This window comes from Lissotriton helveticus, chromosome 5_1 (assembly GCF_964261635.1).
Source record: "Lissotriton helveticus chromosome 5_1, aLisHel1.1, whole genome shotgun sequence".
NCBI classification, from domain to species: domain Eukaryota; kingdom Metazoa; phylum Chordata; class Amphibia; order Caudata; family Salamandridae; genus Lissotriton; species Lissotriton helveticus.
The window spans coordinates 1,942,966,252-1,942,990,054 of record NC_136065.1 but is presented as its reverse complement, the minus strand read 5'-3'; the positions used below and the strand labels follow the sequence as shown (position 1 = coordinate 1,942,990,054).

The window sequence follows — 23,803 nt, the reverse complement described above, 5'->3', positions numbered from 1 at the left end:
AGGAGAAATGGTCCTGGGTAGTTCGTAGGTGTGCGGGGAGGGAGTTCCATGATTTGGCCGCCAGGTAGGAGAACGATCTTCCTCCGTTGGTGGTTCCGCGTGGGACGGTGGCGAGGGCGAGGCTGGCGGAGCGGAGCTGGCGGGTGGGCGTGTAGAATGAGAGGTGGCTGTTGAGTTATTCGGGGCCCATGTCGTGGAGTGCTTTGTGTGCGTGGGTGAGGAGCCTGAATGTGATCCTCTTGTTGACGGGGAGCCAGTGCAGGTTTCTCAGGTGGGCGGATATGTGGCTGTGGCGAGGGATGTCGAGGATGAGTCGTGCGGAGGCGTTCTGCATGCGCTGTAGTAGTTTCTGAAGTTTGGCGGTGGTTCCTGCGTATAGGGTGTTTCCGTAGTCTAGTCGGCTTGTGACGAGGGCCTGGGTGACCGTCTTTCTGGTTTCAGTGGGGATCCACCGGAAGATCTTACGGAGCATGCGTAGGGTGTTGAAGCACGATGACGAGACGGCGTTGACTTGCTTGGTCAATGTGAGGAAGGGGTCCAGGATGAATCCCAGGTTGGGTGCGTGATCCGAGGGTGTCGGTGCAGGGCCCAGCGCCGTGGGCCACCAGGAGTCGTCCCAGGCGGAAGGGGATTGTCCGAGGATGAGGACCTCCGTCTAGTCTGAGTTCAGCTTCAGGCAGCTGAGCTTCATCCATTCTGCGACGTCTTTCATTCCTTCCTGTAGGTTGTTTTGGCGGTGGCTGGGTCTTTGGTGAGGGAGAGTATCAGCTGGGTGTCGTAGGCGTAGGAGATGATGTTGATGTTTTGTTTGCGTGCGATGGCGGCGAGGGTGCTCATGTAGATATTGAAGAGGGTTGGACTGAGCGAGGATCCTTGGGGTATGGCGCAGATCTTGGTGGCTTCTGAGCAGAAGGGAGGGAGGCGGACTCTCTGGGTTCTGTCGGAGGGGAACGAGGTGATCCAGTCCAGGGCCTTTCCTTGGATCCCAGTGGTGAAGAGGCGGGTTATTAGGGTGCGATGGCATACAGTATCGAAGGCTGCCGAGAGATCCAGGAGGATGAGGGCGGTTGTTTCTCCGTTGTCCATCAGGGTCCTGATGTCGTCGGTGACTGCGATGAGGGCGGGTTCGGTGCTATGGTTGGCTTGAAATCCGGACTGGGATGGGTCGAGCGAGTTGTTTGCCTCGAGGAATGGGGTGTTCCAGTCTAAGGTAAGTGGATCTGGATATCAACACTGCTTTAAGGGATAACAACAAGACACTTTTCCAAACATTTCACAAAAACTAATCATGATCAGAGCAGTAGGTCTGTGCAAATCTGTATCACAAATCGAGCTGCAAACGTTAGCAAATAATGTCAGGAGCACTCTCAGCGTTGGTGTCTGACAAGAGGACCGGGGGGAATGGAGTGGACTCTCATCACATGGTGTTACAGCTCTTCCTCAACATGAGGGTGATAAACATATGGATATATGCTATAGTGATTCCTGGACCACTTAAAGCTTCATTTTCAGAATGGGTCAAGTGTGGTGTTCTGTCAAGCCATTCACACTCATTTCACTAAATGCAATATTTTACAGGGGAGAGGGACTGATAGGGCGATAAAACACTTACCCTGCTGCAATGTCTGTCTGTCCATTACCAAACTGAAATCTGATGATAGGGCTGGTTTGGATGTTCGTGCCCTTTTTCCCCAAATCCGTCTTGCTTTAGTTTGGGGAGAACCTAGTGTGGGTTAACACTATTTTCCTTGCCCAACCTTCCTAGCAATTCTGACTGTCGGAAGGCAGCACTTCATATTCACCGGTATGGACTACCAGAATCACCCCTGCCCCCCAAGTACTGGAAATTCTTCCTGGTCAAAGGAGAGTACCAGTATTCTTTGAGGCAGCCAGGAAGGCTTAGCAGTGTTTAAGTTTGCAGGTGGGGGATACAGCTGGCCCAACAATGAAAGGCATGTAAGCAAGCACATAAAGCTAACATGTTGGGCATCCTCCTTGCTCACTCCTCCATCTGTGATACCTCTTTTACAGAGAAATGTATGTACTGGCTTTCCCTTATTTCTGAAACATGTGTGCATGTTTTCCACTCAATACCTACTCCTGGTAAAATGCATGTCCTAATACAATGGTGGTGATAACTCTTGGCAAACTGTGGGGATCCATGGCATGATGCCTACCTTACTAAAATTATGGCCTTCACATAATGCAAATCTTTGGCACATTCTGGACATCCATTGTACAGTGGCCACTCCTCAAATGCAGGCTCTGTCATAGTGGGAATAATTATTGATAAACTGCGGGAATGCTGATGGCTTTGGCACAATTTAGATAATTCTTGGCAAACTGATAGCTTCCGTGGCAGGATGCCCACCCGGTAAAATGGTGGTATTTCGGAGAATCCATGGCATAATGACCACCCATACTAAAGTCCTCTATCTTGCCCTCTGACCAGCTCTGGTTCGAGGCTGTTCCTGGCATAGAGGAAGTATTACTAAGAATTCTCCTTGGCTAGGATAATGAACATAAAGAATCATCTAAAAAAATGTTTTCCATTAAGTCTGAAGTATGAACAGCACATTTTAGCAACTGAAGCCTGGCAGATATTGTATCACTACGCAGAATCTTAAACAATATCTGCTTAATTTGGCAGGATATCCGCTCTTTTGGGGGTCTATGAAAGGCATTATATGCACAATATTAAAATCCGACATTTCTGTATTTTATTATTCTCAAACTCAGCTTTACATTCCTTTTTAAAAAAAATATATTTATTAAGACTGTTACAGCACAGCAAAAATCTGATTTCTATACATTAACATTTTTCGCACATTTAGCATGACAACATACACGGTTTGATTCCTTAAAGAAAAACCTGCACAAATGAAAAGGGCAGCATATAGAAATTAAAAATATTAGTAAAGAAGAACAAAAAGAAAGCGACAAAACAGCTATCGTACCCGCCTATTGTGTATTTTTAAGGCTCTCTTTCCACCGTTGAATGGGTTCCCAAATTTGCCTCCCAAGTAATCTACCCTTTTTGCCTTTTCTTGCATAGATTCCCTTCTCCAGATTGAAGACGGCAAGCAGCCTGGCTAGCCACTGATGTAGTGTAGGGGGCGCCATGTCTAGCCATGCCTTTGCAATCCACATTCGTAGGACAGACATGGCCATAAATAAGAATTGAACGTGGCACCCTTGGTCAGACTCTGCATTGATCCAGAGTATGATCCAGACTGGTGAGAGGATGATTTTTATACCCAGAGATCTATCCAGAAACGATTCGATAGCTCTGTGAAGTGTGTGCATCTGCGGGCAAGTAGCAAATATATGGATTATGTCTGCGTCCAAAGAGTCACAGCGAGGGCAAGTAATACCTGTGCTGCCTCCCTACTGAGCTATCCTTGCAGGTGTGTAGTACAGGGAATATATCATCTTATAGTGCTGGGCCTGCAGCCCAGCTGAGCATAGTATTGTCCGTCCCAGAACCAATGAATCCTGAAAGTGACTCTGCTCGATCCCTAATTTCTCTGCCCATTTTGTACCAAATTTCCCTAAGTTGTCTGACTTGGTTGCGGCAAGTTCTGAATAAAATCTACGAATGGTGCAATCTCCCCCCCTTTCAATGACATCCAGGATTTTATTATTACTAAACCCTGATGGCCCGCCCTGTTTATTGGAGATAAAGCTCTGTACCTGCAAGCATTTAAAAAAGCTCCGTACCTGCAAGTATTTAAAAAAGCTCCTCCTATCGATGCCATATACGGCCTGTAGTTCAGTGAACTGAAGTACCCCACCTGGGCCCATCATGTCACCTAATTTTAGGATTCCCTGTCCCCCCCAATTGGCCATCACTGAGTCCGCAAATATCTCCCCTGGATGGGATGCGTTCTTAAACATATGGATATATCTATTAAATCTTCCAAGGCCAAATTTTTGCAAGAAGGCTTCCCATATTTTATAAGCCGCCTGCAACGTCTTGAACCTCGTTCTTTTATAATAACTGAAATCTGTGCAATTGAGAAAAACGTTCCCCGCTTCTGCCCCCAGCACTGTAGCATATACGTTGGTGGGACTAGATCCAACTTTATGATCCCTCTCCGCTCCGCCTAGCAGCCCCTGCATATACTGAAGTGCCGCCGCCCAATAATACATTCTAAAATCCGGGACCCCCCTATCCCCCTCTGTCCCTGGGGAAGAGTCATGTACCGAAGTGCCCTCCTCGTTTTGCGGTGTGCCCATATAAATTTGTTCAATATTGATTCTAATGTCAGAAACCATTTAGCCTAAAAAAATAAAGTGGAATCGCCCTAAACAATTACAGAAATTTAGGCAAGATAATCATCTTTATCACGTTTGTACGGGCCACCAACGTGAGCTGAAGGTTATGTATCCTATCGAGGTCTGGTTTCACCTTAGTAATTAATGGCTCGATATTACGCTCTACTGAGTTATCCAGATCTGCTGAGATGCTAATCCCTAAGTAAATGGCAGAACTAACCACCCGATTATCCTCGCAGACCGCACTAGAGTTTTTAATTATCTGAGTATTAGCCCTGTTAAACATATACCCTGAAGGCTTCTGCCTCCACCTCTTCAATAGTGGTAACTGGGGCTGAAGTAACAATCGCCACGTCATCTGCGTAGGCAAACATCTTGAATTCCTGCCCCTGCATTATTAGAGGGAAAATCCTGTTGTTATATTCCAATCTACGTAGCAGTGGGTCCATGAATAAAGCGAAAAGGAGTTGTGAGCATGGGCACCCTTCTCGAGTCCCTCGCTTCTTGATCTGAAGAGGGACAGTGTATCCTTTGTTAATTCTCAATCGGGCTGTAGGATCTCTATAGAGAGCCTGTATTGTTTTTATATACCCCTCCCCTATACCACTATACCATTCCACCTCACAACCATCCAGAGGTAGTCCCAGGAGACCCTATCAAATGCCTTTTCTGCATCGAGTAACAAAACGGCCATAGGGTCCCCTGAGACCTCCACTGCATCGAAGAGGGGAAAAACTTGCCTTATATGTTGTGTAGTGCCCTTCCCCAGTATAAAGGCATGCTGCGTGGGACTAACCATGTCCTCAATCACCCTACATAATCTCATAGCAAGGGTTTTAGAAAAGATCTTCGCACCAGCGTTCATAAGAGTTATGGGCCTATAAGATCCTGGTACTGAAGGTGGCTTGCCCTTTTTTTAGTATTACTACTTTATCAGCCCCCGCCCAGGCGCATGGTATGGAATCTCCTTGTTGCGCCTTTAACATTGTGTCCTGCATCTCCCTGCTCAAAACCCCTTGAAAAATGTTATAAAACTCGTCCGGAATCTGATCCGGGCCTGCCGCCTTACCTGAGGGGAGGTTATTTATTGCCGTAGGCACCTCGTCAAGGGTTATAGGGAGATCAAGAGCTACCTTCTCCTCCTCAGGAAGAACCGAGGCGAAGATATCCTTTAGATACTCATGGATGGCCACTAATTCGCTTATCTGATCTTGGTTATATAATCCCACGTAAAAGAGTCTAAAGACCTCCCGTATTGCCCCGGAGTCTGTTACTACATCTCCTCTACCATCTAAAATATCCTTTATTTCCCCTGCCGACATTTTCTGCCTCGTGCGTATTGCTAGAATATGCCCAACCCTTTTGTTTAACTCATGACACTGTCCCTTCTATATGCGTCTCCTGTAAACAAACAAGATCTAATCGCATTGCCCTAAGAAGTGCAGCAACGCGCTGCCTCTTTGTACAATCATTGAGCCCACAAACGTTAATCAACGCAATTCGCACACTCATTAGAATACATCATATAGCTGTTCGACCTTTCCTACCAATATATTAAAAAGACTTGCAAAATGTGCTAAACTGTGCTGTTTGTGCTGTATGTGCTCCCCTGGCGGGATATAGACCCTAGGGCCTGAAAGGGAGTTGTTAACTACCTTAGCCTCCATCTTCTCTCAACAGTGGCGTGACAGAAGTCGGGTCTGGCAAAGAATGTGATATCTTCAAATGAGCGCTTAGGCTTCGCTTTGTCAATAATTTCTTGCCTAAGCAGGTAATTGCCCACATAGACCAAAATTGCCCTGGGCCTGTCCTGCTGAGCCCCCCACATGAGCTTTCCTCAGTGTCAGGGGAAAGCGATAAGCTCTCTGTACTTCATTCTCCCACTGCCAGGATGGTGACTCGGGGAAGGCGCCCTTCAGTAGGTTGACAACAAATAACCTGACATCCTGCCCTTCCAGCCCCTCAGCCACCCCCAGCAGTCTTATGTTGTTCCGCTGCTGCCGGTTCTCAAAATCCTCCAGCTTCCACTGAACATCCTCGGCCATCTTTTCTTGTGCTTGTTTAAATGTCTGCCATCTGCTGACATCGTCCTCTAGCCTTCCTGTCCTTTGTTCCACATATGCCACTCTGTTTACCACCTCTTCATATAGTCTGTTCATTTTTCTCAATGAGCTTTGAATCTTTTTTGTTGCCTGCCTAGCCCTATGCCTTCACCCTGCATCTGTTTTAATGTATTAAACAGTAGCTCCATTGAGGAGGGCTGAGACTGGGGGTGGTGGGGGGGGGGGAAATTAGATGCCTGCTCCCCTCCTTGACTAAGTGGATTAGTACCATCCTGATACAATTGCGAAGTAGCTGAATAGTCCCAAACCAGTTTCTTAGCGGTGTACGCGGGGCTCCCAGGTGAGTTAGCTCTTGCTTTAGGTCTCCGCTTCTTCTGAGTACTCTTTATAGCGGAAGAACTGATCCGCGAGTCTGTCTTCGACAGAGCTCCCTTCACTTGATACCACAGACTCAGAATCCTCATTTAATTAAAAAAAAGCAGTCCCCCTCAGGTGAGCCCGCTCCCCTCTCTCCTGAGCCCCTTGCTGTTGTAGTGCATTTACATCATCCTGACATGCCAAAAGGAGAACGCTTCCCCATGTACTCACAGTTTGGTTTGGTGTACCCAGTTCAGCTCGCACCAAGGTTTGAACAATCACTTCAGCGTTCCTGCCAGCTAGCGGCAAGGCAGGATCTCCATTGCTAGTGAGGCACTCATTCTGCCTCCCTCTGTCTTTTCCCAGAGCAGTGTAGTCAATGCCTGCCTTCCTGTTCCTCGGATCACCGCCGGGCGGAGCTTGCACCGCTGTCTCCCGGCGTTCCTTGGCATCCAGCATCCTCGAGGACGGCACCGCTTTCTCCTCTCCCTTTCCCCACGTCCGCATCTGTGATCTACTGCACCTTAGCAGCAAAGGCTTCAGCTACGGTAGGCTGGCGCAGGGAGGCGTCTTTAGGCTTAAAACTTTCTTTTAGGAGTCTCTGCAGCGAGGCATTCCGGACATTGTCAGCAGTCACGGCATCGCTCGCGCTTAGCCGCTGATCACCAGGCTTCCTTGTAGATGTTATCGGAGCCCTCCGAACCGTCCCCGAAGAGCGCTGCACAGTACTCGTGGCTGGCGTGTCTTTGATTGCCTCTCTGAGAACTTCCTTAGAACACCCCGGCTCCTTATGCTCCTTCACCTGCTTTGTGGTGTGTGGAGGCATTCTGTGCTCCACTCTTGTTCAGGATAGTAGCGTGGCAATTCTTATAAGTCGTATTTTATTAATGAGATTAGGGAAGCTGTCATGTGTGCTATCCACTGCACAGTCCCGCAATCTTTTTGCTTTACAGCCGCGAGGTAATCCAGGCCAGCAGGGGTCCACAGCATCCTTATCAATTCGCTATTGTAGGTTGGAGAGGGAGGAGAAATTGCGACTGAGCGCTACAGCCTGTCAGCGGCCATCTTGCCTCTCCCTCAATAGCGCACCAGTTTCCAGTGGAAAACAGCTCAGCTTTACATTCCTTATGAAACAAAATAAATCGAGACAATTTTGAACAATGAAAACTCAGTGGGGGCTAAACTGGAGAGAGGATTCAGTGAATAGGTTTGTGTATGTGACACACTTCTCTGAACACTCCAAGTCATAACAGAAAAGTATCTACATGATGGTCTGACTGCCATTGTAAATTGGGTTCCTAAAGAAGTAGGTAGATAGCAGAATCGCTCCAACCCTCTTGGTTCCCCTAAGCCCACTGTCATGATAACTTAATGGAGTGTGGCTGGTAAAGGTCAAACTGAAGGACTTATGAGGATGGAATAAGGCCACTATTAGTAAGCCCTACCCCACGCCGATGGTTACCTGGTGCAGAGAAACTCATCACAACAACATAAACATCTTAACCACCCCCCACCAATAGTTACCTGAAGGAGGGAGGCTAGTGAGAGTCAATATTGGTAAAGCACAAGTTACTACTTGTGTAACGATATATCTGTAAGAGACATTAGTTAGTATTAGATTCCTTACCTTAGAATATCCCCAGGCGTCAGACTGGATCCGGAAATTTTTGCGTAGCAGTATCCTTGCGCGTCGGTAGGCGTCGTCTGCGGCTCCGCGTCCGTCGTCGGCGTCGTGGGCGCCGTGATGACGTCGTCGGAGTACTTAGACGCCGCCTCCGCGTGCTGACGTCAGTTCTTAGACACAGTTTTTCCGCGCCAGAAACGCAGAGCCATGTTAAAAACCAACACTGGTGCCATTGAAACTAGGGCCCTGAAGGGGACAACCCTAACCCTAGATATTGGTTCGCAGAACGGGGAGGATGGGTGGGTCGGTAAGGAATCTAATACTAACTAATATCTCTTACAGATATATCGTTACACAAGTAGTAACTTGTGCATCTGAAAGAGACACGTTAGTATTAGATTCCTTACCTTAGAATAGATACCCCAGCAATACCAACCCCGGTGGTGGGTCTGCGAACCAAAATCACACCAGAAAGTCCCGGAGGACGGAACGGCCAAAGAAGCCATCCCTCCGGACTTGGCTGTCCAGGCAGTAGTGTCTTGCGAACGTGTGCAGCGATGCCCACGTAGCTGCCTGACAGATGTCTTGTAAAGGCACTCCCCTGCCCAGGGCAGTGGTAGTCGCCGTGGCTCGGGTAAAATGAGCCCGCAATCCAGCAGGAGGCTCCTTCCTAGCCAAGGAGTAGCATGCCTGGATACACAGGATGATCCACCGGGAGATGGTCCTCTTGTGCACCGCTTTCCCCTTCTTCGCGCCCACGTAACCAACAAAGAGTTGGTGTGTGCGATCCAAGTAGAATGAGAGCGCACGTTTTGGGTCCAGACGATGGAGCCGCTCTTCGTCTTTAGAGGGATGCGGTGGCGGGAAGAAGGTTGGCAAGGTGATAGACTGCCCGATGTGGAAGGCTGTGACAACCTTGGGCAGGAAAGAAGGTTTGGTACGTAGCACCACTTTGTCCGGATGGACAGAAAGGAAAGGTGGAGTACAAGAAAGGGCCTGGAGCTCACTCACTCTCCTGGCAGAGGTGATGGCAACCAGGAAAGCTGTCTTCAAGGTCAGAAGGCGAAGAGGACAGTTGTGAAGTGGCTCAAAGGGAGCGCACATCAGAAAGGTAAGAACCAGGTTCAAGTCCCACTGAGGCATCACAAACGGAACAGGAGGAAACGTGTGTGTGAGGCCCTTAAGAAATCTATTAACAATAGGGGACTTGAACAAAGAAGGTTGATCAGGCAGCCTGAGAAAGGCTGAAAGGGCAGAAAGGTAGCCCTTGATAGTGCCCAGAGCAGAGCCCTGCTGGGCAAGAGAAAGAAGGAAGAGAAGGACTTCAGAAAGAGGGGCATTGAGGGGATCCACAGCCTTTGCTGTGCACCATGCCACAAATCTGTTCCACCTGCAGGCGTATACCGACTTTGTGGAGGGACGCCTGGCTGCCAGAATGATGTTACAAACTTCAGGAGGCAAGTCAAATGGCCTCAACTGTCGCCGCTCAATCTCCAAGCATGGAGGTGGAGACTGGACAGGTTCAGGTGGAGGACCGTCCCCTGCTGCTGCGACAGAAGGTCCTCCTGAAGAGGCAGACGAACCGGGGGATCGACTGACATACTGAGTAGCTCTGGATACCAGTACCTTCGTGCCCAGTCTGGGGCCACAAGGATGACTTGGGCCCGGTCGCGCTTGATTTTCTTCAGCACTCTGGGCAGAAGTGGTATAGGCGGAAAGGCGTACAACAGACCGCAACTCCACTCGCGACGAAAAGCGTCTCCGAGCGAGTGCCGCCTTGGAAATTCCAATGCGCAGAACTGATGACATTGCGCGTTCTCTTCGGTGGCGAATAGATCTAACCAAGGCTCTCCCCATCACTGAAAGAGGCCTGGCGCCACGTCCGAGTTCAGACGCCATTCGTGATCCATCATGCACCGACGACTGAGCTCGTCCGCCCTGGCGTTCAGAGAACTTGCCAGGTGTTGAGCCACCAGGGTCACGCCCTGGCGTTCCAGCCATTGTAAATGTAAATGTCATGGTACTTATAGAGCGCACTGTCACCAGACGGTCACCTTGCGGTGTCGCCTATGCGGTTTCCTGGCGCTGATACTCATACCGCTGTGGAACCCCTCCTGGCTTTCCCTGTGAAGTGTCCACTCCTGGGCACCCCCAGGGTGAAGCTAGGCATCCTTAGCGCTGTTGGGGCCGGTGTGGAGGCTAAGCAAGCTATTGCCCAGAGTTGCAGCGTGGGGCCCGTGATTAGAATAGGCACCGAGGCGAGAATTAACAGGTCCGAGGAAATTGAGCCCGAGACCCCGCCGAGGCGGGAATCCAACCCTGGTCCCTAGCCAGAACTCTGCATCAGGGTCTGCCGCTCTAACCATTGAGCCACACTCCTCCACCATTGCCAAAGGCGAAGAGCCTCTTGACAAAGGATCCACGACCCCACCCCGCCTTGTTTGTTGCAGTACCACATGGCGGTGGTGTTGTCCGTGAATACCTGCACTACACTCCCCCGGACAGAGGCCAGACGAATCGCCCGGAGCTCCAACAGGTTGATGTGGAGCCGGGTCTCGGCCGGAGACCAGAGGCCTCTGATCTCCGCCTCTCCCAAGTGGCCTCCCCAGCCCTGGAGGGACGCGTCCGTCACAACTACGTGCTCCGGTTGGGGAAGGGAGAGGGATCTGCCGCTGACCCAATCGCGGTCCGTAAGCCACCACTGCAGCTGTCTCGCAGTGCCCTCCGAGATCAGGACGTGGTCGGATAGGTTGCCCTGATGCTGGGTCCACTGAAACTTGAGGTCCCACTGCAGAGCCCGCATCTGCCACCTGGCGTGATGCACCAGTAGGATGCAGGAGGCCATCAGCCCCAGAAGCCGCAGCGTCAACCTGACAGAAACCCGCTGTTCGGGCGGATAAACCCGAAACCGTGCCGAGTCCAGAACCGCTCCGATGAAGAGGAGCTTCTGAGAGGGGCACAGGTGTGACTTCAGCACATTGATGGAGAACCCCAGCTGGTGCAGGAGGTCCGCCGTTGTCTGGAGGTGGCTGACGACTGTCTGGGGCGAGCCCACCTTCAACAGCCAGTTGTCGAGGTAGGGGAAGACTGAAACCCCGAACCTGCGCAGATGAGCTGCGACCACCGCCATCACCTTTGTGAACACCCGTGGGGCGCTGGTAAGGCCGAAGGGGAGCACGGTAAATTGAGAGTGCTCGTGGCCCACCATGAACCGCAGGTAGCGCCGGTGGGCAGGCAGGACGGGGATATGAAAGTAAGCGTCCTGCAAGTCCAACGCTACCATCCAGTCTTCTGGGTCCAGGGCAGCCAGAACCTGAGCCAGAGTCAGCATTTTGAACTTCTCCTTCCGGAGGAAGCCGTTGATGTCCCTTAGGTCCAAGATAGGGCGTAGGCCCCCTTTGCCCTTCTTGGGTACCAGAAAGTAGTGGGAGTAGCAACCACACCCTACTTCTGGCCCAGGAACGCGCTCGATGGCCCCCTTGGCCAAGAGGGCCGTAACTTCCTCCTGCAGAAGTCGCAAATGATCCCCCGATACACGGTGGTTCTGCGGTGGCATGGCTGGAGTCGCCGCCTCGAAGGGGAGGGAGTAGCCCCTTCGGACGATTTGCAGCACCCACCTGTCCGAAGTGACAGTGCGCCAGTGGAGGTGGTGATGGCGAACCCTGCCCCCCACTGGCGTCACATGGGCCTGAAAGCACGGACTAGGAGGGTTTTGAGGCGGATGCTGCGGGGGAAGGTGTGGACTGACCTCGCCGCTGCCCCCGACCGCCCGGATGGCGGTTCCCACGGCTGCCACCGCATTGGGTATTGCCCTGCGGTGCGTGGCTGGCGGCGCGTGTGGGCGCACCCCTTCCGTGGCCACGAAAGGAGTGAAAGGCAGCCGATTGCTGGCGCTGGCCAGAGAGGCCCAAGGACTTGGCCGTAGCCCTGGAGTCCTTAAAGCGCTCAAGCGCATGGTCTGCCTTGTCGCCAAAGAGGCGACGGCCATCGAACGGCATGTCCATGAGCGTGCTCTGAACATCTGCCGAGAAGTTGACGGACCTCAGCCAGGCGTGGCGTCTGACCGCCACCGTCGTTGCCATCGCTCTACCCAGCGAGTCAGTGGTATCCAGCCCACACCGGATGGAATACTTGGCTGCATCCCGGCCCTCCACAAGGGCTTGGCCGAGATTGGCCCGTACCTCCAACGGACACTCTGGCAGCACTTCCGCGACCTTATCCCACACAGAGTGGGTGTAACGTCCCAAGAGGCAGGCGGTGTTGGAAGACCGCAGTCCTAGACTAAGGGATGAGAAGATCTTCTTCCCATACTGGTCATACCTCTTGGATTCCCTGTCCGGCGGGGCCGACGGGAATGCGGTCTGGGAATTGGAGGCCTGGATGACCAGGCTCTCAACCAATGGGGCCTGTTCATAAAAGTGAAATTCACCAAACGACGTCTGGAGCGGCGCCCAACGGGGCCGTTTCGACGGCTGAACAGGAACAAAGGTATGACCGGAGCCGGCGCCGCCCGAGGACGGCGCCGGAGGCGACACCTGAGGGTCCGACACCGGGGAGGTCGTCAGATCCACCGGCGACGATCCCGAACCCGAAGGTGGACCAGCGGCGTCCTGCGGCGCCGGGCCCGAAGGCGCCGGCGGCGTCGGAGCAACTGGACCCCTCGGCGCCGGGCCCGAAGGCGCCGGCGGGATAATGGGGGCCTGCGGCGCAGGGCCCGAAGGAGTCGGCGGCTTCGGGGCCGAAGTACCCGACGGCGTCGGGGCTGGAGCCGCCGATCCGCTAGGGCCCCCAGACGGGTCCGCTGGGCCCGTCGGAGGAGAGAGTTTCCTCATGGCCATGAGGAAGCGCTCGATCTCCTCCGGCGTCGCGTTCAGCCCAGGGACCGGAGGGTGTGGAGCTGCACGCGGCGCCCGCAACTCCGACGGAGCCGCGTGGGTGGTGTCACCCGAACCCCCGGCCGCATCGCGCGAGCGTCAGGGGGAGTCCGAGGAGTGATGACACCGCTTGGACTTCCTGTGCCTCTTACCTGACGACGACTTCGACCCGGAGGAGTGCGGCCTACTCTCGGAGCTGTGGTGGCTCCGAGCCCGCGACCTGTCCCTCGACCTCCCATGGGATCGGGACCTCTCACGGCGCGGGGCCGACTGCCGGAGCTCGAGGCGCCTATGGGACCGCTCCCGCCTGGCCTTCGAGGAGAGGGCCCGGCAGTCAGAGCAGGCCTTGTCGTCGTGGTCGACGCCCAAACAGGACAAACAGACGCGGTGAGGATCCGTGACCGACATCAGACGGTCGCAATCGTCACAGTGCTTGAACCCGGGCATCCCTACGGCACCGTTCGGAGTCGAGACTTCGAAAAGCAATCAAAAAGGATCAAAAAAGTTAGTCAAAAATGACTAGGGTTACTGCTTTTTCCAGATCTGCGCTTGCTGGCGCGGAAAAAAGAAGAACTGACGTCAGCACGCGGAGGCGGCGTTCAAGTACTCCGACGACGTCATCACGGCGCCCACGACGCCGACGACTGACGCGGAGCCGCAGACGACGCCTACCGACGCGCAAGGGTACTGCTACGCAAAAATTTCCGGATCCAGTCTGACGCCTGGGGATATTCTAAGGTAAGGAATCTAATACTAACGTGTCTCTTTCAGATACCCAAGATTATCAGAGAACAGAAGCTTATGGTGGCCCCTTTTATAAATGCCTAACCCGAAGAAGTGTCATGGGTAAGGCTTCCACATGTGTTACCGGAAGGCCATTACTGGACTCTCCAAGCCTACCTAAAGAAGCGCGGCTGATGCTGGATGTTGTTCTCCTCCATGACTTTACGCCGGTCCCTCTGCAGCTGTTCAATCCTTCTCTTCTGAGCCTCCGCTGCCTGCACATTCCCTTCCTCCAGGTACCTGAACAGAAATCAAGGTCACAGTCCACATCAATGATGCTTTATATATATTACTCAATGCTGTGCACAAGCTTATTTTATCTAACCAAGTACACAAAAAATATTTGCTGTCTATTTAGTACCCAGAATCTTGTACAGGATCGAGAATTACCAAGTTATTAAAAGCGAATTATTGAAACAAAATTTGCTGTCGAAAGGAGTTCCACCCCGTCCTGGTACATCTTCTGGATAGTCCTTGGTTTAAATCCCAGTTCTCTTGAGAATCATATGAGCCCTCCTGAGGTGCTCTGTGTTTTACCTAGGTTCGTATTGATGCAGAGATATTTTTGCCTGCTCCCCTATCGGAGGCTGTCTACTAGCTCTTGACTGAAAAAGGTCCAGTCATTATCCACAACTGTGATCGTTTGCCTCCATATTATTTGCAACATGTATGAAATGCAGCTTTTGTATGTTTGGAATCTGAGGGTTTTCAACCAAAATAAGAGATGGTGTCCAATGGGCCCCCATGTGTGTGCTGCACAAAATGGTACTCGTATCTGTGCTCAGTTGGTTATGTCCATTTACGGTATACAATCCTGCACATGCAGTCTTCCATGTCCTGCTCCCAGGGACATGTTTACCTGCTGGGTGGAAAAGTTCATCAATCTATTTCCTTTTGTTTTAAAGAATAGTAGGTTTCCCCAGCCTAGATGAAACTTGGCCATTGCCAGTTTCCTGCGTTATAGTGATCTCTCCAGAGAGTGGTTAATGCACGTCACAAGTATGTGAGTCACAGCTGGTCTCAACATGGACACTAGGGAGGAGGCCAAAGAGGATGACTCAAAGGATCATAATGCTGACCCCATGTTAAAGCTAAAGGGACACAATAAGCTAAAAGAGACCTTTTCTTACATATGCCAGCTGACCAATGTCGATTCGACCTGGACCGATCCCTCCTGTTGGACTCTGCCTGAAATTCAATGAGTCTCTAAGTGTCATCTCTCAGTTCCTGAGTTGGTTTAGATATGTACTCCTGTGGTGGATTGGGATGTAAAGGGCAGAAGGTAAAGGTATAGGACCATACACAACAAAGGAGCGCTACCCGCAGCATGAATTCCCATTGTGAGTAGCATGTATGAATCAGCCCTCGGTGTTCATCTGTATACTATGGTTGTGAATCAGGCCCTCTGTGTTCATCTGTATTAAAACTACTTTGTACATAGCTTTGGACTTTAAGATTTTACAATACGTACATTTTGTAAGGCAACGGATAAGTTGTTAATTTTAGAATATATGGATAATACCGCAGCAAGATGAAAGGCAGTAGCATTTATTTGTTACCTTTGCCTCAAATTGTAAAGCGCTCTGATATCCTTCGGGATCAAGTTCGCGCTATATAAAACTTTATAAATAAATAGAGGGATAGAGATCATGTCGCCCTCCTCTCATAACATTCAATTCAAACAACTGATCTAATACGGAACACTCCTTGTGAGCATACCCCAAGCCATATCTTGGCGAAAATATTTAATTGCAGCTACTCACAATGCTGTCCATTTCTGGGTGCTCCTGTCCACACTTTTATATATAAAAAAAGTTGTTCAGTGTCATTCCCCATTATAAACCACTAACGTGCATTTCACGTGAAGAAATGAAAAAAATGTGCAAGAGTTAGGAGGCGCCTCACAGAAACACCACCAAGGGAGCCAGTGTGCTCCGGTTCTCATCATTGGCAACTCCAAACCATAAACAATTATTGTAAAAAAAGTCAAAATTATTTAGGTGTATGAAAAAGGTAAAAACCTGCACTTGAAGAGATCTCTGCATGCAGTCCAATTCTGACCCCTTATAATTATGACTGACTTTTGCTTCTATAAACTAAAAACGAGCTAAACGACCACTGGCAAAACCAATATTTTAACCACTGCTGTGTGTCTGCTCAATTTAAAAACAAGACCTCTGTCGCAAACAATCAAGTTTCATGGGGTATACGACCCACAATCAATTGTGACCTACGTCAAATTGTGCCTAGGTTTAAGTCTACTACAACCATTGAATATAATTGGCACTTTATGCTTCTGGACTATTCCTACTTACAACTATTACAATTCATATGGTTGGTACCCCCTTATTGGGTTTTTGATATTTTAGTTTAGGATTTTTATTGTTTTGAATTTTGACTTAGTTACTGTTTTGGTAGTGCATAAATACTTTACACATGGCCCTAACCTAAGAAGGTCTGCTCTGTGCCACAGTTACCAATCGTGAAAGATAAACACAACTCGAAGATCTTGCCACAGCCTTGCTTTTTCCTAAATGTTCAACGCGTCATAGAGGTGTTCACTATCAAAGAGCATATTGGTCAACAACAGCTTTATGTTTCCTGAAACCTCAGTGTACCACCTCCATGCATGCCTCTTGAAAACATTACTGGTGCCCAAGGCCTAAGCTACAGCATAAACAGAGGTCAAGAAGAACACGTTAGTTACATTCAGTAACGATCTTTCCAGTGGCTACTCTATCTGACCGCTATTTGTGAATATTCCCATCCTGTCAGATTGAATCTGGAAACAACAAAATAGTACACCTGAGCACCAAAAGGGGGTGATGTGTGGCTCTGCTTCAACGTCTTTCCCCTTAAGTGAGAAGCAGAGCCATGTGTAAGTGCCCGGAAGTGACACGCGGAGCTGTATATAAGCACCACCCATAGGCACTGACATCAGTAGCTTTCTTGGGCTGTCCATGCCCTCACACACTAAGCCTATCAAGCAGTGTTCAGATGTCTAAATTGGGACCCTTTTAGAAAGGGGGAGGCAGCAGGTGGTGAGGAATCTCTAGTTAAATAAAGTATCCACCGAAAAAGCAATACCACAGGGAAGTAACTTGCTCTTCTGATGGATACTTGTAGCAGCAGCAAATTCCCCACTTTGTTAAAAGATCTCAAGCTGTATCTCTCCCGGTGATGGGTATGTGTACTGGCTCAGATAAAAAAGTCCTGAAGAATCAAGCAACCAAAATGCCTCTCTTAGCAGAACGGACTGTCGAGGCAGAAGTCATTTGTGAATGTATTTATTTATTTTCAGAGTTTTATAGAGCGCGGACAAGACCCCTGCGGGTATCAGAGCGCTTTACAGTACCTGTGAAAAATAATGATAACATAAGTCCAAAAGAGTACATATAGCAATCATAGAGCGGGGCATTGGAAGTGACCTGGAAAGTGAAGAAATACAGTACAGGAAAGAAGTAACAATAAAAAATAACATCACTGAGGACAACAAAAAACGGAGCAGAAAGAGGATGATAAAAATGCATTGATGAGCAATGGTAACGATAGATAGATTGCTTAGGTGGCTAGATTGAAAACGTATACAAAAGTACTTTCGGCAACAAAAGGTCTGCGGTCAAGAGGATTTTGCCATAAGAATGGCTTTTACTTCGCTTTTGAAAGCTGCAGTGGAGGGGTTCAGTCTAGTTTCCGGGGGGAGGGCGTACCAAATCCTGGGCGCCATTCCAGAAAATGAGCGTTTGTATGTTTTTTTTCTTGTTGAATCTTTGAGGCTTCAATAGGAGGTTTACAGAGCTTCTCGTGGATCTTATTCCGCCAGAAATTGTAAGTTTCTGTGTGAGGTAGCTGGGTGCATTGTGGTGAATGGCCTTATGCGTCATGCATGCTATTTTCAGGTGAATTCTGGCTTCAAATGGCAGCCAGTTTAGAGATTTGATGTCAGGGGAGATGTGAGCCCCTCTTTTTGAGCCAGTGATGAGTCTCGCTGCCGCATTGGTAGAAGCTCTTAGGGTGGCAGTAGTAGCTGTAGGGAGGCCGCAAAGCGAGACACTACCGTAGTCCAACCGAGGAAGAACTAGAGCTTGCACCGCCATCTTGAAGTCATTGGCCGGTAAGAAGGGTTTGTTTCCTCAGGGTGTTGATCTGAAAGTTTGCTCCTTTAGTTGCGTTACTAATGTGTTTCTGCATGTTGAGGTTGCAATCCAGTGTTAAGCCCAGCGATTTCGCTGAGTCCACAATAGTTGGTTGTACGTTAAATGCAGTAAGGTGTTTAATCCACTCCTGCATTATGGGGACTTTGGCAGGCGGGGCTATTAGAAGGAATTCTATTTTTGAGGCGTTCAATTTGAGGAGGTTCTCTGCCAGCCATGTTTGGGTAGTCTTAAGGGTAGAGTTAAGCAGGTTGATGTCTTCAAGAGTGTTGATCTTAAGGTAAAGTTGGGTATCATCAGCGTACATGTGGAATTGGACGTTGGACGATTGTAGCAGATCTGTGAGTGGTTCCATGAATAAGTTAAAAAGTGTTGGTGATAGCGAGGATCCTTGTGGTACTCCTAGCGTAACTGGAACAGGTTTAGAGAGGGTGTTGTTGACCTTGAATTTTTGGGTCCGGTTTTGCAGAAAGGAGGTAAACCAATTAAGCACTGATCCCGATAGGCCCATTCTAGAGTTCAAAAGATCCATCAGGTTCTCGTGTTCGACTGTATCGAAGGCTGATGAGAGGTCTAGGAGGATAAGAAGGCATGATCCATTTTGATCCAATATTTGGAGAGCATCATCTATGATGTGAGTCATGGCTGATTCAGTGCTATGATCTGCTCGAAAGCCGGATTAGTGTTTGTTGAGTAGATTGAAGCGATCAATGTGTTTAGTTAATTGGTGTTGAACACATTTTTCCAGAAGTTTGGCCAACGTGGGAATGTTGGTGATAGGTCGGTAGTTGTTTAGGTCCGTAGGGACAGCTGTGAGTTTCTTAAGAATGGGAGAGACCTGCCTCACCTTAAGTGAGTCAGGATGCAACCTTGGAGAAGTGAGCTGTTGATGATTTTGGTCCAGAGAGGGAGAATGTATGCAGCGAATGCTACGTAGTAGCCTGCCCGATATCTGGGACAGGCATTCTGCATGCCAGCGTAGTAATATCAGCTTTGGCTCTGGTGGAGTGAGCCCGTAAGCCTTCTGGAAGTAGCTTCTAAGCCAGTGCACAGCAGATCTTTTTGCACTGCCTTGCCCTTTTTTTGCCCCAGAGAACCCTACAAACAGCTGTTCGATCACCCCACGTTTTTTGGAGAGGATCTATATAAAAGCTTAGTGTTGTCTTAGGTACCAATGAGGTAGTCTTCCTTTCTCCCTAGGGGGATGAGGTGGGGCAAAGAATGCTGGAAGGGAGATAGCCTGCCTGACACGAAATGGAGTGACCACTTTTGACAGAAAGAAACTTAGATCCTCAATACCAAGTTAGGTTGGCAGAAAAAGCATGCAGCTCACTTGCATTCATAGCCGATGTTCTGGCAAAGAGAAAGATCGTTTTTAACATCAGAAGTCTTAATAGACAACTGTGCAGTGGCTCCTGAGGGGTGCACATCAAAAAGTGAGAATTAAATTCAAGCCCCACTGTGGCATCATAAAGAGTTTTGGCAGAAACAAGTGAAGCAATCCTTTAAATAAAACTCTTACCACAACAAGTGATTTGAGGCATGGCCAAGATGGCGGCTGCATCGGACGCTCTTTAAGTGAGCTCTGTGCTGTGGCCACACAATATTCTGGTTAATCGGCAGCACCCGAACTGCGAAGCTGCATTTGGAGTAAACATCCCCTACTGGGACCAGTCCGGTGGAGCAGAGATCAAGCAGGGAGACCACACTATGGAGTCTGCGCCGAGGCCGGTGTGTGGGGCCTGCGGTGGCCGCTGGATACGGGGGCCCTGGGGACAAAACCGCATTGCACCCAGGGAAAGTGAACAACCTCCTGTTGGGGCTAATCCAAAAGGAGGTGGTGGATGATCAGCCCAGTGCCCGGGATAATGCTGCCAGCAAAGCAGCGTGCTACGACGCTCACGATCGGAGCCTGTGACTGGGAAGAACAGCACGGATGCCCGAGGGAGAAGTACAGCCAGGGGTTCACGCCGGTGACTACTGCCACTGGGAGGGACTGCAGAGCGTGAATGGCCCACGGAAGACCCAAGAGTGAGGAAGCCCCAGGCAGACACCACCGCTGCCAAAATAGGCGACGCGAGGCCCGTTGGCACATCCAGGCTGTGTGGGGCCCCACTGAGGTATCCGCACACGGACTGCTGCCTCTCCAGGAGCTAGGAGCATTGCTCGAGGGAAACGCAGGCAGATCCTATGAGGAGAAATGCGATAAGGTGTGGCTTGACCACTGTGCCCCCTATACGACCTTAGGGGGTGCGCCTGCTGAGCGGGGCCACTGTGAGTGATAGAAGTCCTTACATTTTTGCCATCATTCCTCTCCAACGTGACATGGAGCCTGGTGGCGCCCCGGACTTTAAGCATAGTGTAGTATTCTTGTTTGCAGATATTTCCCTTTTAATACAAATTCCTATGTTGTACATATTTCCCTTTTAAATAGAATGTGTCTTCATAGCTGCTCATGCACATTGTGTTATGGATTCCATTTAGAATTGTTATGGTCTGAAATGGATTGGGGTGAAGAAAAAGGACTGGTAACTTGGAGAGTGGATGTACTGTGCTGCAGTTCAATAAACCTTGGATTTTACTTGGAATTATCTTGGATTATCAGCATCTTTATTACACATAGCGTGCGGAACTGCCACAGCTAAACCTCGGCCATCTGCCTGAGCGCGGCACCCAAGTGGAGCCTGACCCCCCTCCCACTGTTTAGGGGACCTTTGGAGCGGGTAAACAAGGACACTGCACCACAGGGTATTCACAGGATAGCCTGAGTGCCCATTTGTGCTGTTGTTCTGCTGGAGGAGTGGTCTTTTCGCCAGTCTGCTGGGACCCTGGCAGAGGGCTGTGCCTGCGATCCCAGCCTTCCTGAACACCCAGACCATCACCACACTTGGGGCACACTGAGACAGTTAGCATACCTCTCACTGACCCAATTGCAGCTCCACCTCTCCATGACATGAGGAGGAAGCCCAAAGTGACCCCCACAAACTGCAGACTGACATATCAGATGATCCCATACGTATAGTTTTACTTAAAGTGCCCTATATATATATGGACATGATAAGAAATAGAAAGGGTTGAGGCTCAGCGAACATGTGATGGCGGTGAAAGGGGGGGGGAGAACCAGAGAGGCACTGGAGGGGGGGGGCAGGGGGTGACTGGATTCAACATGTGTTATCACTCTGTACAACACCTAAAGGGAAACACAGTTATCAAGGAATTGGGTGGATTTCACATATAGGCGAGTCTTTGTAAGACTTGCAACCACACTACCCTGCAGGCAATACACCAACTTGGTGACGAGTAAAGGTTTGAACAGTTCTGCGCAGTTATAGGATCGCTCTAATGATATTCTGTGGTTATAAAATAATTGTTACGTTTTGTAAAAAAGTTCTTGGGCAGCATTATGTTCCATTATGGCCACGCTCGGAAGACAACGCAATCAACGTGACATGGTACCCTCCATCAACGCATACACACATACTCACGCTATGCTTGCACAGCGAATCCTCACATGGAACATACGAGGTTTACGTACCCCCTCAAGTAGATATGCAGTTTATTCATACCTAAAACATGCAGATAGCTTTACTGCAGGAAACCCACTTAACGCGCCCCAAAAGAATCAGGCTACAACGTAAATGGAGAGGACATATCACTGCCACTGATTATTCGTATATCTGTTGGTCAACGGCATGGTGGCATCCTGCTTAGGCCCAGCCCCGATGCCGTGCGCCCAGGCTAAGAACCTGGGTGTATGGGTAGATTCGGATCTTACATTTGAACATCAAATCAGACGTGTGGTGGGGACATGTTTTGGCGTCCTCAAAGGTTTGCGTAAAACCATGGACCTTCTTCCCATTGACGCTAGGAGGACGCTGGTGCATGCTCTTGTCACCTCACGGTTAGATTACGGTAACATACTGTATCTAGGGGCGACGGTCAAGAGTCTTGACCGGCATCAGGTGTTACAGAATGCAACTGCCCGGCTGGTCCTTAGGCTTCCAAGAAGGGCCGCTTCTAAAAGGGCCTTGGACGCTCTTCACTGGCTTCCTGTCAGGAAGAGAATTGTGTTTAAGGCCCTTTGTACGTGGCACTGCATTACTCAGGGCACTGGGCCGAGGTATCTGCAGAATCTCATCACTGTCTACAGGCCCGTCCGGTCCCTTACATCTACTGGGACTGGCCTGATGGTGATTCCAAAAGTCAAGAGAGCCCGAATGGGTGGCAGATCATTCCGGCTCTTGGCGGCCAAGAGCTGGAATAAACTCCCTCTTGAGCTTCGGTTAGAACCTTCTGAGACCAGGTTCAGAAGAGAGCTGAAAACATACTTGTTCCTTCACTAATGGGCCTGGGCATGGGTTGGGTATCGGGGCTCTAGTATCATCCCACTTACTACAGCGCGGGGACACGCTGGTGGGCGTAACCAGGCGCTTTACAAGCTCCCTTAATAATAATAATAATTAATTGTTCACTGTGCCACTGGATTCAAGCTAGCCTAGCTGAAGAAGGGTGACAAACCCAGAAACAGGTCCCAGGATGCTTGTTTCCAGTCCAGGGAGGACCTGGTCTGCCAGTTCGGTCTGGACTGTTCCCATGGGGCACAGGGTCAAGACTGATTTGCATATGGCTGGGTCCAAACTGGGGTGGCGTAGTGGGCAAAAGAACGATGGATTTAACCCAGATCTTTTGACTGGGGGAGAATGTTTCCATGGTCAGCATTCCGTCCATCATTTGTTTGCTGTAACACAAGACACGGACCTGGCGGCTACAGCCTGCTATGCTGGAAGACCCACCGTTCTGAGCCTCTCTTCACGCCGCAGCCAAGCAGTACTGCACACGAAACATGGGCACAGCAACGTTGGCCCTGCTAGAGTGTGATGCCTTTAAAGCAACGATGCGAGGAAACATAATGGGGCTTGGTGGTGGCATGCGAAAACAAATAAAAAAAAGAGCTTCGGGATTTGGAACAAACGCTGCTATCTCTGTAGACGCGAGCATCTTCCGACCCAGTTTGCTCCCCTGAGCTGGAAAATACACGTGATCAGCACAACTCGACCATGGAGAGGCCGAGGTGTTTAAATTATGCAGCGCACTCTGCCAGGACTCACGCCTTATCGGATGAGTCTGGATCCATGCTTGTATGGCTGGTCAGGCAAGACGTCCCATAACCGCATTTCACTCCTCAGAAGGAACGATACACTATACTCAACATGAGATACACAATGATTTGGTCCTACACTTTACAAGACTTTATCAAACACAGAGGGCACTGAGCAAGATATCCTGGAATTCTTGGACGTTCCTTTTCCGCAGCTCATTCCGGAATAGTGTGTGGAATTGGATGCGCCCATCACAGTGGAAGAAATTCATGGCACTATTAAATCATTAGCATCGGGGAAGGTGCCGGGACCGGATAGCTTTCCCCCCAGAGTTCTATAAAACATATGACGATCTAGTGGCCCTTTGTTACTGACAGTATACGAAGAAGTCTTACAGTCAACCCAACGCCCTAGCTCTATGTGCGAGGCCACCTAGATTACAATCCCGAAACCTCATAGAGACCCCACCAGATTAGGTTCATACTGCCCTTTGGCGTTACTAAACATAGATTACAAGATTTTAGCCAGCCTGCTAGCCAGCAGACTTGTGGAAATAATACCCCAATGTGTG

The 23,803-nt window shown here is 49.9% G+C and overlaps 1 protein-coding gene across 2 annotated transcripts in view; it reads right to left on the bottom strand.

The window, feature by feature from the left end:
• Positions 1 to 23,803, bottom strand: part of OSBPL7 (oxysterol binding protein like 7) — a 281,900-nt gene that overhangs the window by 10,743 nt on the left and 247,354 nt on the right. For both annotated transcript variants that reach the window (XM_078645591.1, XM_078645590.1), the window contains one exon: positions 14,097 to 14,219. In XM_078645591.1, coding sequence (XP_078501717.1) covers positions 14,097 to 14,219 — 123 coding nt within the window. The remainder of the gene's footprint in view (positions 1 to 14,096; positions 14,220 to 23,803) is intronic.